This window comes from Sciurus carolinensis, chromosome 12, assembly GCF_902686445.1.
Source record: "Sciurus carolinensis chromosome 12, mSciCar1.2, whole genome shotgun sequence".
NCBI classification, from domain to species: Eukaryota; Metazoa; Chordata; class Mammalia; order Rodentia; family Sciuridae; genus Sciurus; species Sciurus carolinensis.
The window spans coordinates 109,850,763-109,870,131 of record NC_062224.1 but is presented as its reverse complement, the minus strand read 5'-3'; the positions used below and the strand labels follow the sequence as shown (position 1 = coordinate 109,870,131).

The window sequence follows — 19,369 nt, the reverse complement described above, 5'->3', positions numbered from 1 at the left end:
CTTTTTAGATCTTAGCTAAAAAGGTATATTCAGGAAAATAGAAATTCCTTTTGTCATGGATGTGTCCCAAATGCAGTCTAAAATGTAATGGTAATTCTTGGTGATTATTTTGCAGACCTCAAAGGAAGATCTTCTACAGGCTGATTTTGAAGGTGCTTTAAAGTTCTTCAGAGTTCAGCTTCCAAAGAGATACAGGGCAGAAGAAAATGCGAGAAGATTGATGGAGCAGGCTTGCAATATCAAAGTAAGACACATGAATTTTTATATGACGAAGGTACAATTTGAATGCAAAATAACATAGCAAATGATGTAAAACTCATTTTCTATATATTGCAGGGTTTTGACTATTTTTAAGGTTGTGCGTGAGCTAACCTTAGACTTTTTATCCAGCCAGTATGTATGTGGTTGCTGTACCTTCTAATCAGACTCATGATGAAAGTTGTCTGGCTCAGATTGTAACAATAGGAAGACAAACATTTATCTTATAGGTGGGGCTCTAGAGAGAGCTGCTGTGATAGTGGTTTCCATGGCAGCAGACTTCATATTTTCTTTTGCCATCTGTTTTAAGACTTCTTAGGACAAAGCAAGAAAAGCCTGTTTTAGGCTTAGAAAGTTTGAATCTTGATCTACCCATTCCCATCCAACACCTGCCAAATGTCTACAGAATACATTGGTCCATGTCAAATATCTGATAAAACTAAAGAAATCTTCTAAGTAATTTGAAATTAAAAACTCTTATCTAGAAAGTTGTGGTATTAAAGTGAGAATGCACACTTTTAAAAGACTTGGAACCAGTTTACCGATATTGATTCCTATACCCCTGAAATATACTAAGGGACCTTCTTAACCTAACATAAATTATTTTCATAAACAGATGGACAAAACTGTCTTATGGAGCTTATATTCTTCCTTGAGAAAATGGACACCAAATAATTAACATAATAAGTGGATTTGTTTAATACTTTGGAAGGTGATAAATAACTGTAAAAAAAGAAAAAAGTAGGGAAAGATCAGGGTTGTACTGGTGGGGTAGGGAAAGTTGTGGCTGTTCTTGGTTAGTCGGTATAGTCCTCACTGAGAAGGTGAATGAGATGGGAGACGGGTTACTTGTGGAGGTGTGCTGGGGGAAGAATATTCTAAGCAGACACAACTGCCAGTACAAAGGTCCTGAGGCTGACTCAGGCCTGGTGAGTTTGAGGAATAGCAAGAAGGCCGATGTATCTGTAGTGAAATAGATGAAATCAGAGAAGTAGAAGAGGAAGTCAGCGTGCTCACAAGGAGACAGAAATTGTGATTATTATAAGAACTTAGTCTTCATTTTGAAGTGGGGAGCCTTGCAGAGTTTTAGTGGAAGAGTGATAGGATTTGTCTGAGGTTCCAGAGGAACACAATGGATATTTTGTTAAGAACAGGCAAGAGAAGCAGGGAGATCAGATAGGGTGTTTTGCAGTAATCCCATTGACAGATGATGACAGATGAATCAGGGTGCCCATCCTGGAGGTAGATTTGGAGTGGAGATGAAGGTGGTTTTCAACAAGGTATATCTTGAAAGAAAATCAACAAGATTTCATGATGTCTTAAGCGTGGATATGAGAATAAAAGAACAATCAAGGTGATACCACAGATTTTTAACTGAGCAACCTAAAACATAAGAGTTGCCATCAGTTTTTTAGCTCATTACTTAAACTGTAGTTATATGAGCTTAATAAGTAATTGATAGAGACTTCTCTTAGGTACCATAACCACCATACAGTGGTTACTTTCATGGTATAACACCTTTGTTTTTAATTTTACCTTATTTTAAAGTACAATGCAAATGTTAAAGCATGGTTCAGTGCTTTGAAAGTAAATAACTGAGCAGGGGAAAAAAATGTTATTTTGTCTTTCAAACGAACCCTATAGTCTAAAAGATCATTTCCCAAGCGTATCAAGAAAGACCTTTGAAGACAGAGACTCCTTAAAGCCTTCAAGCCTGGTGACTTATTTGACTGTGCCAGATATCTAAGCCTAACCCATATTTGGGTGTAGACTTTGGAAGTGTGATGCAGTGGCCACAGTCTCTTTGATTGAATTTTGTAGAAGGTAAGTTTGCAGGTGATCTTCAGTCACTGGTTGTTTCATAGATGCCAGAGAGAAATACTGTGAATTGGGGGTGGTGCTGTAGAAATCTACCAAAGTAAAGCATCATTTCTAAGAATAAAAGAGTGAGAACTAAGACATACAGGTAAGGTGAAAAGTTAGATGTGTTCTAGGAAATCTAACAGGATTGACAAGTGATTGGGAACAAAAACCCAAGCAAACCAATTCAAAAACATGAAAGGTATAAGGAAAGATTTTTTTTCTCAATATAATTTTTGTAATTTCTCAGATAAGGTAGCTGATAACTGACATTCCAGAAACATGAGATCTAGGAGATACAGAAACAAATAAAACATTAGAAAATAAGTCAAACTATGAACCCAGTATACTTCCAGGAATGGAAGTGTTAAGTGCAACCAGTATAATTTATTTGGACATGACCAGGTATATGTGAGTATTTTTTAAAAGGCTTAAATAAGATTTTGATAATTAAAATTTTTTTTAATTTAATAATTATACAATGTATGGATAGGTTTTTGTTGCTTTTGTTTGTCTTTGTATTATCTAAGTTGAGTGCCTTTTTCTTAGCTATTTAAAATGTTACCCACAGGATACCATTTTAATTCATAACATGATTGTAGAGTGGTTGATTGTGAGGCTGCTGTGAGGTGAAACAAATAGTTCTATATTCAAGGATTGGAACATCGGCCACCACACTAGGTTCAGAGTTTTTTAAACCAAGACCTACATTTGAAACTGCCTCTGCATTCCAGACCTCAGCCATAGGTAGGCGCGTATGTACACTCATACATTCCTGGAGAGATTGGCTGCCACGTTGTTTGAGGCTCTCGGATGCAGTCTTTTTCTACTGTATTATGTTGTGTTTTATTTCAAACTTCTCACCCCAAGAAGTTCCCGAACCAAAAAGCTAATCACAACCCATTGAATTGATTTCATTGTAGCTTATATTTAAAAAAAAAAAAAAAAAAAGCTACTATGTCTCCTATATTCCATTGTTCCTACCCCTCCCGCTTCCCTGTTCTCATCTGCGGCAACTCATGAGTCTGGACAGCAAGGGGTTCCAGTGACTGGGGAAGGATGGAAGCTGTCATGCTGTCATCACAGTGGTGTATACTGGCAGTTGGAAAGTTTACGAGGTGGTGGACTTACAGGGAGAGGCTGTGTGTGAGAAAAAGTACCCATGGACAAGTCTGGACCAGCCTGGGCAACTTAGCAAGACCCTGTCTCAAAATAAAAAATAAAAAGGGCTGAGGCTGAGTGCTGGAGCTCCTCTGGGTTCAATCCCTAAACAAGGGCGGGTGGGTAGTGAAATAAACAAAGATGGCAGAGGCTATGCGAGTAGGGGAAATGAGGAGGGCCTAGTGGAAAATTGCCAAATCTAACCTGGCGTCTTCCTCCTCCATTCCAGAAAGGTAGCTGCCAATGACACACCGTTGCTATGGTAACTGCTGGCCTCTGAAAATTCTAAGCTGTGCTCCAGCTCAGTTACCTGTTCACAGTTGCTGAACCATTTCCCACTCTCCCAGAATGGATGCGGACGATTCCATCTTACCCTTCACAGTTGATGGTTTTAATGGGATAGTGCTAAATTCCTTTTCAACACTTTCCTTTTTTTTCCCCTCCAAGACCTCCATCTATACTTATAACCATGGATTTGAATTTTTTTGAAAATACCTTCACTCTAGAGCAAACTGCAAAGAACTTTGATATTTAGAGCAGTTTGCCTCTCCTTTCTTCATGGTGCTTGCTGTTTATCACTGGCCATTGTTGCTGGCTGTGAACAAGGATGCACTCTCCCAAATGGATGCTTCTTTGAATTAGCAGTAAAGCCACACAGAAGCTTTTGTTGACTCCGTGCATCTAAATGTGAGCTCTTGGGCACACACTGAACAAAGGTTCATTTTGATGAAAATGCACTTCCCATTCCTTTCCTGTAAAGACCTCTGTAGATGGGAAGCCACACTCAGGTATTTAACGTCATTAAGTCTATACTTGTCCAGAGTCCTAATCTGCTGCTCGGGAAATGTTGGTTGTGCTGTAGGATTCAGAGATGTGATCATTAACAAACGGATGATGAAGTAGTTTCTATATTAATACCTTTGCCTTTATTTCCTTGGAGGCTTCTATTAGCAGTCATGATCCCCATCTTAGATTTAAGGCATTCTTTTGTTTTTTTTCCCACCTGAGCAAGGAACACATAAGTGTTGGATGTGCTCTGATACACCTGACCACCGGCGGAGAGGACTGGCCGCAGCTCCAGGTTCCTGGGACCCAGCACCCTCTGGTTTAGGAAACAGTTTTGGCACTGTTTCTAACCAACTGGGATACATTGGTCACCTTTCTTTGCTTCTTCCATTTTATCTCTACCCTTATACCCACTTCTTTCTGCCAGTCATTTTCTGCCAGTCCATTAAAAAGAAAGCCATATAGACATTTTAAAATTAGCTTGGGTGAACTATGTGTTACATCATAAACTAATCTATATATGAGTCAAAAAGGAACACCAGAGTTGCTACCTCACTTAGTATTTCTCTTTCTTCAAAATTTTAGTGTGTTCTTTTTTCTCTGCACCTAATTCACTCCTAGTAGTCTTGCATAGACTTAGTAAGCTTCATGGTCATGCTCTTAAATGGGAGTTTTTTACATTTTATACACCTTTCTGAAGAGTTTTGACGATTATCTTTTATCCAGTGGTATGATTTATATTTATCAGTTGGTGTAGGAGGAATAACGTTAGAGCTTCAGTACTGGGAACCGCAGTAATAAATAATTTTCCCACAACTGTTGACAATGAGATCCACATTCCTTTGAGTTTATTTATTTATTTATTCCATGTTAAGATTATATTTTAGTATGCTTCATTGTTCATGTTTAGGAATCTGATTTAGACAAGAAATAAGGTCCTCTGTGCCCTTGTTGCTGACTAGTGGAAATGATTCAATATTGTTCTCTCAGGTAGAAGTAAAAATAATGTAAGCGTCTTAGGTGTCTAGAAGGACTTAGATGGAAGTCTGGCCACGGGTCTCCCCAGTGTTTAGAAAGGATGCTCTTCGCGGTAGGAGGTGTGACCTCCTGATAAGCCATGTAAGCTGGAAACATCATCAGGTCCAACCCGTACTTGATCACCTGGCTACGGAACTCAGGGCCTAGCAGTGCCGTACGGGGGGCCATGTTGCTGCTCACCTGCTGATGCGCGGTGTCTGGGAGTTGCACTGTGGCAGGTCTAACGCGTTGTCAGTGTCCAGGAAACAGTCAAGATTCAAATTCCAAAAGTTGAGGTATGGCTTTTGCTAACACATACCGATTTGATGCCCTGTTAAAAATGAAAAATCCTTGAAGGTTTAACCATCCTAAGTCAGGGATAATCTCTATTCCAAACACTTAACCACAGCTCTTTCCCGGTATACCAGTGCCTCTGCCTCTGAGATACCAAAGGACAGTCGCATCGTATCTACTTAGTTATCGTTCCTATTCTACATTTTCTCCTACTCTTGGGTCCATTTAGCATTTAGTTAGCAAAGAACTAAACCTGGTACTCTGGAGAAGCTACTGATTCTGCTGTTGTGCCTTTTTCTCTCCTCTTTCCTCCCTACTTTTCCCTGACCCCATGAAAAATTTTTGTTTAAAATGGTGGGAAAAACTTGTAAGTGAGCATAGCAACCGAGAAAGATAGTGAAAGTTTTAAGTTGTATTTACACATCTCCAACTGTTGTTTGTTAGCTTTCTGAGATCCCACTGAAGTGCACACCACTGAGGAAGAGTTCATGGCTGTTCTTAACAGGCTGACTTTTCTCCTGGCGGGTTCTCTGGCTGGGGACTTTCTGTCCTGCCACCTTCAGAGGAGGAGGTCGTTTCTTTCTCCCCCTGTGTCTGGCCTTTTCTCTTCTGTGGAAAAAGTAAATCATCATATGTGATCTACATGGTCTCTTTCAAATCCTTACTTTTTATTTTTTTGATTATTACAATTTAAAGGAATCTTGGAATACAGTCCACATGAGGAGGTGGTGTGATTGAAGCTAAGGGAAGCTTCTGCCCCCCCAACTTGGCACAGGCGCAACTCATTGATCAGTGTGGTCCAGCCTGTTTGATCCCACGACCCTTTTCCTTGGGTGGCTGCCTTGCACGGGCTCTTACTACTTTTATCCCGAGAGCTAAAGCTGACGCTTTTCACAGAGCTGCTGCTTCAGCAGGCAGCACTTTCTGTTCCTCACGTCAACCACCAACTTCGAGGCTGTCGTTGCTAGAGGGGCCATAACAGGAACCACACAGCTGGGAAGCTTAAACAGTGGAAACTTGTTGCCTACTGTTCTGGAGACTGGCGTCTGCGAGTCAGGTTTTGGCAGTTGGCTTTTCTGAGGCCCCTCGACTTTCAGACCACTACCTTCTGCCCATGAGTTCTGTGTCCTAAACTCTTGTCATAAGGACACATGTCAGATTATGGCCCAACCTAATGACTCTATTTTAATTTACTTATCTCTTTAAAGGCCTTGTCCTTCAAATAGGTATATTCTGAAGTATGGGGGAGTTAGAGCTTCAACAGGTTATTTGGGAGGGGACTCAGTTTAACCTATAACCTTGTTCTTTTCGTAGTCAGCTGGACACATTTCTTCTCAGTCTCTCAGAAACGCTCTTGTCTTCTGAACGTGAATCTGAGCTGTATCTCCAACACTGCTAACACATGCAGTTCCCCGTTGTTGTCAGCATGCCAAGTTTATACCATGTCTCCTAAAAACTCCGATTATCTAAAAGATCTCTCCCCACCCCCCACAACCACCCGGCACTTCATCACCCACTTGGTGGCAAGGACTTTCCTCCGGCATGTATATGCTTGCTAAAAGCTCTGTTTACCTCATGTACCCTTTGCTAGTGTGGTCTTGTTACATTAACTTTCTTAAGAGTTCCACCTCTATGTCATCTTATACGTTATATATACCACAGCCTCCCTCGTCCCGTCTTTTACTAGCGACGGTGAATTGTGCAAGTAAGTCATAGCATAACTATCATTTCAGTAGTAGAAGAAAGTCTGTACTGTCTTATAATAGAATGAGGATTTTAAGCAACATAATTTGAATACTATGTAAGACACAAGATCATAGTTTGTTTTCTGAAATCACTTGACTAGAACTTCTGTGTTTGTGTCTGTGTGAGGTGCTAGGGGTGGAGCCCAGGGCCTCATGCACACTAGACCAGCACTGCACCTCTGAGCTCCACCCCAGCCCTGAGTAACTGTTTTCCTAATGTGTTTTAACAAATTCTAGGATGGTCATTGTTTCAGAAGTCAAATAGCAGACATTACCTTCCCCTCTCAAGGGAAAAATTTTGTAGAAGATTGTCTGACTAGACTCTTGTTGGACCCTTCAGAATTCAAGTTCAGACCTTAACATTGCTGTTCTGGACTGGTGTTACCTTGTGTCTCTGTGGCTTCACCTTCTGTCCTTCTCGTGTCCTCTATGCTCCTGCACCTGCATCGTCTACAGGAAACCCCCTCATCGTAGCACGCCTCGGCACAGAGAACGCTGCAACTCTCTTTGCACACAGCATCCTCCGTGCCCCTCAGCTGGGCACAGTTCCCTTTGCTTCATGCCAGGATGTCATGCATCCCATCTCTCCTACCTGGAACACTTGCCCTCTGCAGAGTTCCTGGGGAAGGCAGAGGCTTTGGAGGCACACTGGTCTCGGTTTGAATTCTGGCTGCAGTTCTTACTGACGGAGGGATCCCAAGAAAATCACTGAATCTCCATGAGTGTGAGCTCCTCGCCAGAAATGAGGTGATGGCAGCTGCCCAGGGAGGTCGTAAGAAGTAAATAAGTTAAGTATGTATGTGAAGCACTGGCTGAATGATTCACCAAGTCCTTATGATAGCCATAGGGTCAAGCAAACTCCTGTTCACCCTTTAAGAGCCAGGTCAGAATAATAACGGTCTGTTTCTTCTGACTCTGACTGTTCCTCCAGCAGACCACCACTCTTGGATATAGTTTGTTTCTTAGTAGTTTCAGAAGCTATGCTGTTGGAATTCAGGTCTTGGCTTCTCTACTTGTTAGCTCTTTGCCAAGTTCTTACACTCAGTGTACCTTAGCGTTTCCTCTGTGAAAAGAATATGGTACTTGTAAGATGGGATTGCTGTGAAGATAACAGAGGTGAGAAACTTAGCATCATGCAGTGCATAGGTCAGCGTTTACTTATTGTAGTTATTTTGAGTCATTTCCCTGATTATAAGCCCCTCATGACTGTACTCTACCTTGCCCCCACGGTTGCCTTGTGCCTGATCCAACACCTTGCATATGGATGGATCAAAGAAGTCCATCTACTACTTGTTATATATATTCAGTTAACACACTACTATTCATAAGACATGAAGAATATTGAGCTTAAATTTTTCCTGTAAATATCTCTGGAAATAAAAGAAAAAAAAAATCCTCATGTGTTATATTGAATGGTATTCCAGGTTTCTTTTTATGGACAGGTGAAATAAAAAATGAAATTGGTTTGAATTCAGTTTTTGGGGGGAGGTGGTGGGGAGGATACTGGGGATTGAATCCAGGGTGCTTTATCACTGAGCCACATCTTCAGCCCTTTTTATTTTAAGACTGGGTTTCACTCAATTCTGGGGTCTTACTAAGTTGTCAAGACTGGCTTCAAACTTGCAATCCTCTTGCCTCAACTTTGTGAGTCTCTGGGATTACAGGCATGTGCCATCATGCCCAGCTGAATTCTGCTTCTAAGAATGGTTTGAACTGGGCATGGTAACACATACCCGTAATCCCAAGGTCTTGACAAAATGAGGCAGGAGCACAAGTTTGAGGCCAACCTGGACAACCTACCAAGATCTTGTCTTTAAAAAAAAAAAAAAAAAAAAAAAAAGATGGTGTCTTATTATATTATGCAGATAAAATGTGAATTTGTATAGCTAAAATATAAATTTGAGAATTTTCCACTTTTATAGACATTTAAGACTCAGATAAGATCTTGGTCAGTTCTCTCACTTGGTGTTCTGGGTAACCAGATGCCTTCTCTTATCTTTACATATTTGATTTTTAAAATCATTATTCAGTGATTTTTGAATACAAAAATTTTTTTCAAGTCTCATTTGCTTCTTAGTTTCTACAGTAAAAATAATGATGTCAAAAGAATTGACATCAAGATGAATATGCCAATGAAAACTACAGAACACTAAAGAAAGAAAATGGAAAGGTCTCCCATGTGCTTCGAGTGGCAGAATTACGATTGTCAAAATGGCCATATTACACAGATTTAATGCAGTTCCTATTAAAATGCCAATGACACTCTTCATAGAAATAGAAAAAGCACTCATGAAATTCATTTGGAAAAATAAGAGGCCTGGAACAGCCAAAGCAATCTTTAGCTTTGAAAAGTGAAGCAAGAGGCATCACAATACCAGACCCTAAACTATACTACAGCGTCGCCATCACCCTCCAACACCAGAGCCTCCTCTAGCTCGCCAAGCTCCAGCTGCAGGAGACGGGGGCAAATAAGGAGGTCTTTCTACCGTGGTGTGTACAAAGCAGACTGCCCGTAGATCCACCTGTAGTAAAGCACCCAGGAAACAACTGGCTACAAAAACCACTGGCAAGAGTGCACCCTCTACTGGAGGGGTGAAGAAACCTCCTCCTTATAGGCCTGGTACTGTGGCGCTCTGTGAAATTAGACATTATCATAAGGCCACTGAACTTCTGATTGGCAAACTCCCTTCCAGCGTCTGGATTGAGAAATTGCTTAGGACTTCAAAACAGATCTGCGATTCCAGAGTGCTTTGGAAGAGGCAAGTGAGACCTATCTGATTGACCTTTTTGAAGACACCAACCTGTGTGCCATCTACACCATATATGTAACAATTATGCCAAAAGATTTCCACATAGCATGCTGCATAGTTGGAAAACGTGCTTAAGAATTCACTATGATAGGAAGCATTTCATTCTCAAAAAACATTTTTTTCTCTTCCTGTAGTTGGTAGTTCTGAATGTTAGATATTTTTCCCCCATGGGGTCAAAAGGTACCAAAGTATATGATTGCCAGTGGAAAAATAGGGAACAGAAAGCAGGTATTAGCCATTTTTCCACTTTCATTTGTGTGTGAATTTTTAATATAAATGTGGGGATGTAAAGCATTAATGCAAGTCAAAATGTTTCAGTGAACAAGTTTTAGCACTTCAACTTTATAACAATTATAAATAAAACTATTAAATTTTTCTGGACAATGCCAACTTTTGTATTTTTTAAACAAGTAAATTTCTTATTGATGGCAACTAAATGGAGTTTGTAGCATTTTTATCATACATAGATTCCATCCATTCACTATTCTTTTCTAAGTTGTCCTACATGCAAGTACATATTTTTAAAGTTGTCTGTCTTCTGTGCTGTCCTGTAAGTTTGCTATTAAAATACATTACACTAAAAAAAAAAAAATTTTATGCTACAGAACTATAGTACCAAAACCAGCATGGTATTGGTACCAAAACAGACATGAAAACCAGTGGAACAGAATAGAAGACACAGAGACAAACCAGTTATCTCATACTAGACAAAGGCAGCATAAATATACTTTGGAAAAAAGATAACCTCATCAACAAATGGTACTGGGAAAACTGGAAATCACACTGCACAGAACTCAACTTAAAGTGAATCAAAGACTTAGGCACTAGAACAGAGACCCTGCACCTAACAGAAGAAAAGAGTAGGCCCCAAATCTTCACCACGTCAGCTTAGGAACTGACTTCTTTAACAAGATTTCAAAAGTGCAAGAAGTAAAATCAAGAATCAATAAATGGGGATGGATTCAGACTAAAATGCTTATCAGCAAATGAGACAACAACATGAAGAGAGAGCCTACAAATGGGAGAAAAAATCTTTACCACAAGCACCTCAGATAGAGCATTAATCTCCTGAATATATAAAGAACCCAAAAAACTTAACACCAAAAAAACCAAATAACCCAGTCAAAAAATGGGCAAAGGAACTGAACAGGCACTTCACAGAACTATGAACAGTCAATAAATATATGAAAAAATGTCCAACATCTCTACCAATCAGAGAAATGTAAATTAAAATTACACTGAGATTCTACTTCACTCCAGTTAGAATGACAATTATCAAGAATACAAGTAACAATAAAAGTCGGTGAGGATGTGGGGGGAAAGGTGCCTTCATACATTGCTGGTGGGACTGCAAATTGGTGCAGCCACTCTGGAAAGCAGTGTGGAGATTCCTCAGAAAACTTGGAATGGAACCACCATTTGACCCCAGCTATCCCACTCTTTGGTAGATACTCAAAGGACTTAAAATCAGCATCATATAATGATGCAGCCCCATCAATGTTTATAGCAGCTCAATTCACAATAGCTAAGCTATGGAACCAACCTAGGTGCCCTTCGACAGATGAATGGATAAAGAAAATGTGGTGTATATACACTATTGAATATTACACCACCATGAAGAAGAATGAAATTATGGCGTTTGCTGGTAAATGGATGGAACCGGAGCCTATCATACTAAGTGAAATAAACCAATCCCAAAATATCAAAGGCCGAATATTCTCTCTGATACATGGATGCTAACAACAATAAGGGATGGGGCGAAGTATAGAAGTTTATTGGATTAGACAAAGGGGAATGAAGGGAAGGGAGGGGACATAAAGAAGAAAAAGAAAGATGAATATGCCAGCCAGGTGCAGTGGCACACACATGTAATCCCAGCTCATGGGAGCCTGAAGCAAGAGGATCACAAGTTCAAGGTCAATCTTGGCAATTTAGCAAGAACTCAAAATAAAAATTAAAAAGGTGTAGAAATGTAGCTCAGTGGTAGAGTGCCCTGGGGTTCAATCCCCAGAACTGAAGAAAAATTCAAAAAAAGATGTATATGCCACAGACTTTTAAGATGGGGTAGAATGTCAAATTAATAAAGTCAAAGGACCACTAATATAGATCTCGAGTGACCAGTCCATTTTTCCTTTTTGTGTGAAGTGATAGTCATATTTTGTATTTAATTATCAATTATATTTTATACTTCATAAATTAATTTCAAGTAATGATTATGCTTGTGCATATTTGTGCTTGTGCATTCTCTCTGTTATCTGTTGCTGCTGCTCTCTGTTTTAAACAGTAGTTAATGTTCCTCAGGGTTCTGGGAGCATGGCTGGTGGGCAGCTCGGGAAAGGCTTGTCCACATGTCTTTTCATTCTTGGTACTTCACAGCATTGTGGTTTCAGGTTTCCAAGAAGGCAGAACCCACTGCACAAACACTTGTCAAGCCATGCTGTGTCACGTTTGTCAGCATCTGAGACACCAAAACCAAGTGTGTGGCTGAGAGTCAGTGTAAGAGGGCACTGCCGGAGGGAAATGGGTACCAGGATTGATTGGTAGCCACTCCTGTGACAGTCTGCCACATGTGTGCATGGCAAGTTTATGTTTCAGTACGTGAAGAATAGTACCTTAGTTTCTAAGAGCCAGGGGGAAGGGAGACTTCCTTGCCATTTAAAATTTACTTTTACTTACTAAGACTTTTTATTTCATATTATCCTTTTACCCTGAGCTGTTATTTTTCAAGTTAAACAGACAAAAAATACTCCACAAGACAACCTGGTATCAGTTCAGGTTGCCTGAGAATAGAATCTACTGATTTTATGAATCATTAGTAATACTTGAATCGAGATCCCCTGACAACACAGAACATCCAGCCTATGACACTGATTTTATTATCTATCAGACAATTGGGTTTCCAAATTCAGAGGACTCTGAAATTTTAAATGTTTTCTTTTTCTTCTTTTGCATTGCTGGGAATTGAACCCAGGGCCTCTTGCACACTAGGCAAGTGCTCTAACGGAGATACATCCCAAGCCCACTTATGTTTTCTATCTTCTGGTTATTAAGAATTTTTAGGGGCTGGACGCAGTGGCATGTGCCTGTAATCCCAGCAGCTCAGGAGGCTGAGGCTGAAAGATTGCAAGTTCAAGGCCAGCCTCAGCAACCTGGGAGACCCTGTCTCAAACTAAAAAAGTCAGGTATGCTGGGGATGTTGCTGTGGCTCAATGGTTAAGTGCCACTGGGTTCAATTCCTGGTACCAAAAAAATAAGAACATATAGATGATTTGAGCAAAAGTTTCAATTAAGTATTTAATTTTACTTTATTTTCACAAGATATTTTATCGTGCTGTACATGAGTTTTTGAATAATTTTTACTCTTAAAAAAATGGTTGAGACAACATAAATCAATGCAGAAGAGAAAAATACTTTTGCCAAAAGGTACACCATCATCTTCTTAAGACAGTAACACATGAGAATATTGCAGTCAAAGATTTAGAGATAAATCTGAATCTTCCAAAATATTTAATTTCCTTGAGACGATAGAGTAACAGTTGACCTTTAAATTCACATATTCCTATTTCAATAGGAAGTTAAAGTTGAATTTAACAGTAGTTTTTTCCAATACATATCCCACATTTTTCCCCAGGGGATAGAATGGTTGCATCTTGTTTATTTTTTTATTTTTTGCAATAGAGGGGATTGAACCCAGGGGAGCTTACCACTGAGTTTCATCCCCTGCCCTTTTTATTTTTTTTTTATTTTGAGACACAATCTCACTAGTTGCTGAGGTTGGCCTTTAACTTGTGATCCCCCTGCCTCAGCCTGCAGAGCAGTGAGATTACAGGTGTGCGCCACCATGCCTGGCTTAAATTTAGGCTCTTTTTAAGGTTAATGTGCTTAAACTTACCATAAAGTGATTTTTTTTTTTAAATGGAAGGCTATAGGTAGATGATCTCAGGATGACTAAAAAGAAACTAATGTTATATCTGGATAAAAAGGTAAAATGTTGTTCTTTATAAAATAATCAGACCTTTACTTAGTGAAATATGATAAGATCTAAACTCTAATGACTATTTTAGACCAATCCAGGACCTGGAATAGGAGAGTGAGGGGTGGGGGTGAGCACAGGAGAGGGTATTATGGAATATAGTCTCAGTGTTTAGAGAAAAATGTGGTTGAAGAAAGAAGACCCAAGATAGTGGGAAAGTTCTAGTATTTTGTCTTTTAGAAAACAAATTCCATGAGTACTGCATTTGTCAGGGAAGCTGCTGCGTTAGACAGACTTGCCTGTAATGCCCAGAGATACTTGTTTCTGTCAAAGGTCCACAACTTAATCTCACCTCCTTGGCTGGTGTTCTCAACTATTCCAGACGAACTGAGCCCAAGAATAGATCCTAAGGCTTTGTTCCCAAAGTTGGTGATGGATCGAATGAACCAAGTGCTATGAGAGTGTTGCAGAAGGAGATCATGTTTTTCCCTTTCCCTTAGGATTCTGTGCACCTTGCCATTTTTTATTTGAGGACACTGCATACTGTTAACTTTGTAATAGCATGACAATTATATCATGCTTCTGTGGAATGGACTATTTATTGTTTAATTATCGAGGTATTAGAAGTAAGTACTCTCATTGACCCAATCTTATGATCCAAATACAGCAAAGAACTTTTAAGTCCCTAACAAAGGCTAATTGGCTAACATGTCTCAAAGCCAAAGTTCTGAATCTAGGCAGTTTGGTTCCAGATTCTTTTCTTCACCACCTGTTTTATACTCACTATTTTTTTGTGGGGGTTAGAGGGTACTGGGGATTGAACTTGGGGCACTCGATCACTGAGCTACATCCCCAGCCTGATTTTTTACATTTTATTTAGAAACAAGATCTCACTGAGTTGCTTAGTGGCTCACTTTTGCTGAGGCTGACTTTGAACTCTCAATCCTCCTGTCTCAGCCTCCTGAGCTGCTGGGATTACAGGTGTGTGCCACCACGCCCAGCTATACTCACTATTTTTTTTTAAATTTTATTTTTACAGACTGCATTTTGATTCATTGTACACAAATGAGGTACAACTTTTCTTTTCTATGGTTGTGCATGATGTAGATTCACACCATTCGTGTAATCATACATGAACATAGGGTAATGATATCTGTCTCATTCCATACTCCCTGTTTTTAAGAAATATTAATCTTATACACAACTCCATAGTTTTCAAAGGTAGAGGTCAAAAGTTGCTTAATATTACTAGTATTTATCAGTTATAGGATTTAAAAATCACACTGTGTGGTCATATTAAATTGGCATTCATTCATTCCTTGACTTAATAAGTATTTCACATTTATTATGTCCTAGCATTGTAGTAGGCATTCTATTTAGTAATAATCACAAGAAGAAAGATTCCTGTCCTCCTGAAGTTTACAGAATAATAAGAGACAAATAATATAAGAATAATGTATAATGACAAGTTGTGATAAAGGTTACAAAGGGAAAGAGACAGTCACCACAAGAGAAAATAGTAGAAGCTAATTTAGATTGAGGAATGAGGATCAAGGGAAACTTTTCAGAGAAGTGACATTTTAAGCTCAGACACTAAATGATTAATAAGAGCAGCTAACTGAAGAGGGGTAGTTCTAGGCACCCACAGGAACTTTTGTTTCTGGTAAATAGTGGTATAGCTGGACACGTAGTACACACCTGTAATTCCAGCAACTCAGCAGACTGAGGTAGGAGAATTGCAAGTTCCAGGCCAGACTCAGCAACTTAGTGACACTGTGTCTCAAAATAGAAAATAAAAAGGACTAGAGATCTAGCTCATTGGTGGTATATCCCTAGGTTCAGTCCCTAGTACTGTGGTGGGGTGGGGGTAGTGGAATTGATTCAGGGTTGGTTTTAGATAAAATAGTTAAACTATATTTGTAAATGTGTATCTTAGTTAATTGGAAAATCTGTAGCAGTCAAAAATGATGAGAAAACCTGAATCCTGAGCTATAAGTGAATTCTAAACCTGTGTTTTGTTCTCTGCATATTTGCTGATCCCTGGTGGCCTAAACCTTGGGATTTAATAATAGGTGCAGGAGACAAATGATAAAGCCATTAAGCCATGACCTCTAAAGGTTTCTCTGTCAATAGTGTACTAGGGAGAAAACCCAGTGCCTCCATACATCGCCTCTTCCAGAAGCTGGGTAATGGCCTGTCTTAGACTTTGAGCGCAAGTGCGTAGGAGTCACATGCATCAGCTGCTTTTTTATATGAAAATATATTTGGTGATAAAAGAAAACATAAAACCCTCTACATGGAAAATACTATTTTGCAAAACCTCAGTCAGAAAGGCATTTGGCTTCTTTCAAGGAACTAAAAGGGTCAGTACCCATGTAACTTGGGAGCTACACGTGAACGCTGACAGGTTCTCCATCAGTTGGAATTCCTAAATGACTGCATAGTTCAGAGTCCCCCAGACTCACTCCCCTGCCAACCGAACTTTGGGTGAACAAGATACAAAACTTTTACTCTTTTAAATAACAAATATTCTGTGATTTAACTATTTTAGCAGCTGTTATTACACTAAGATGTTAAGTTCCTTTCAAGGTCATGTCAAGAACACAATTTCCTTCCCGTTCATTTTATTCCTCTTTTCCTTTGCTGATGTGTATTTGCTGTCATGTATGACCAGGCAGTGTGAGTAGACAGGAGGTCAGGAGGTCTGAGCAGTGGCAGTGAGGTCCTTGAGGCATGAGGGAGGAGTTGGAGGATGGCGCTGCTTACCTGTCCTCCTGGACAGTCCTCATGCTCCGCATGTCCGATTCATGATTCACCTCTGCAGCTACTCCTTCCACCTGCAGCTAGCACCCTCATTGCAAAAGAGGGCTGATGACAACCTCCATCTCCTCTCCCTTTTTGCCTAGTTGAACATTTGCATGGAATGAAATGATGCACTGAGATACAAAATAATCATGAAACAGAACTGAAAAATACCTTTTCTTCCTTTCTAAACCTGATACTAGATGTCACCAGATCTCTGTGGTGAACACTTTTGAGAGAGATGCAAAGTACGTTTGAAGATGTGCATGTCTTTGACAGGACATGTAGAAATCAGAGCTCCGCCTCTGGATCCTTGGCCAGCAGAGGAGCCAGTCAGCTGTGCTGCCCGCTGTTTCTCACTCAGTCTTTGGGCCTCAGGACTCCTTTCTTGAGGGATGTCAGAGGTAAACTCAGTGCCACATGCTGAATTCCCAGCATGAATCCTAGCAACTGGTACTACGTGCTCCGGAACTCCATGGATGAAAACCGAATGAAAGCTGGAAGCAGCGTGGTGGGCATCTGTCTGTGAAGAGCGCTCCTGTAGAACACATTTCCGGATTATTCACTGCAGAGGGCTTCTTTTAACCACATCAATACTATGTCCATATCTGGCAGTTGAAAAATGTTTTTATGAAAAACTTCTCCTGGTAATGTTTGTTATGCAAGACTCTTCCCTAACCTTTTTGTTTGATGACTATTTCTTCAAAGCATGCACTCTTAAAAACATCAGATTATTTTTAGGATTGGCAGAGTTTGTAACTTCACAAGCATTCGGCACATCTCATACAGAGGGACAGGTGGGCTGCGTGCCCCCACAGGAGATTTAAAGGAACACATTCTGGACCTGTGGAGGATTGCTTCCTCTTCAATTCCAGTGGCATATGGTGAGGCTTGGGCAAACAGATGCTGTACCAAATAAGGCATTGACTGTCTCAGATCAGGTGCTAGGCGAGGCTGAAGTTTACAGCTGTGCTCTGATTGAGATTCTGAAGCAATAGGAGTCTGTTCTCTGAATCTCCTGTACCTCCACTGTAAAATGATGGCATTGTTGGCTTCTGAGATGTTTTTTTTTTTTCCTCATTCTATAAGATGATAAAAAAAAAATCCCTGTTCTCATAGGGATTGTGATGAGAAAACCAAATTTTAAAAGCTTTTGTCTATGTGATCATAGTTGTCAGAAATATAATTATAACTAAACTAATTCCTCAAGGTACCATAGTGTCTGACCCTACTGAGTGGATGGTCCCTTATGCAGTAGATATGTTAATCACTTAACCCCTTGATAAACAAGGAGGAGGATCATTTGATATAGCTGTTGCCAAGAATTTCTAGCTGGTTTAGCTAAATTCTCATACATTTGATGGTATAGCATGTGGACATTTCTCTTGATAATGATTACATTTAAGCATAAAAGAAACACTTAAAATGAGTCAGTAGAAGCCATGAGTAAGCAAGAGTGATGAGTAAGTAGAAACCAAGTCTTGATATTTTTTAAAAAAGTGTGTGTGTGTGTGTGTGTGTGTGTTGGCCAAAAGGGAGAGGATACATGCAAGGAAGAGGGTGATCAAAAAGCATTACTGCCAAGGGGATGAGGAACCTCCTGCCATTGCTGTCTGCCTCATCTTGGACCCCTTGAAATTCTCTGCCTGTGTTCTTATTCTCCTATGAGGCTTGGTTAGGCTGCTTCTAGTTCCAGTGGCCACATGACAGGTTTGGCTTCTTGTGTTTTGTTTTTTGATGGAGAGATTGAACACCCAGGGAGCACTTTACCACTGAGCTGCATTTCTAGCCCTTTTTATTTTTATTTTAAAACAAAGACTCGCTAAGTTGCTTAGCTGGCTAAACTTTTGATCTTCCTGCCTCAGCCTCCTGAGTTGCTGGCATTACAGTTGTGTGCCACCATGTCTAGCCACATGATAGTCTTTGAGCCTTATTTTAATGCAAAACCTTGGAAGTAACTGTCCCCACTTATCCCCTACACACACACACACACACACACACACATACACACGCATACACGCATGTGCACTTGGGATAACTTGAGTTATCTCTTTTCTTTGTAGCCAAAGTATCCTAATGACACAACTGCTCTGGAGTTTAGCTTTTATTATTTTGGCTCTGTTACTAAGACAAGAGATGATGAACACCAATCGCTTTGTGCCCTCCTTAAAAGGTGTAGACTTGAACAAGAAAAAGCAACCTATGTCCTCTGATTATTTAAGAAAGGTGATGTGATTGAGAGGACCCCAAGAAGGATGGGTAATGCTAATAACACAGCTTGACACTGAGAAGACCACAGGGAACCGTGCACTTAGCAGAAAATCCTGGGACAACATTGCTACTAACCCATAGACTGAGTCCCTAAAGCATTCATCTTGCTGTGACTTGTCAGTGCCCCACAAAGGATTTGTACATACTAGGTGAAACACTATTGAGCACATCATGTGACTGTTCATGTTTTGTCTTAAATTTACTTTGAAGTTAGCTTAAATTTTAAAGTTTAAATATGAATTAGTTGGGGGGGGGCTTTTTCAGGGAGGACTAAGGTGACCTGCAGAGAGAGCTCATGTACAGTAAGCAGCCTGCACTTCCCTTTCATGGCGCCTAGGCAGCTCTATACTGTCTCCTCCTTTTAGACAAGAAACTGCCTTCTTCACTTAGGG

General features: G+C 40.0%; 1 protein-coding gene across 6 annotated transcripts in view; it reads left to right on the top strand.

Annotated features, from left to right (window-relative positions):
• The window catches only part of Rabgap1l (RAB GTPase activating protein 1 like), a 663,388-nt gene that overhangs the window by 527,234 nt on the left and 116,785 nt on the right, over positions 1 to 19,369 (top strand). For all 6 annotated transcript variants that reach the window (XM_047519817.1, XM_047519815.1, XM_047519816.1 and 3 more), the window contains one exon: positions 116 to 244. In XM_047519817.1, coding sequence (XP_047375773.1) covers positions 116 to 244 — 129 coding nt within the window. The remainder of the gene's footprint in view (positions 1 to 115; positions 245 to 19,369) is intronic.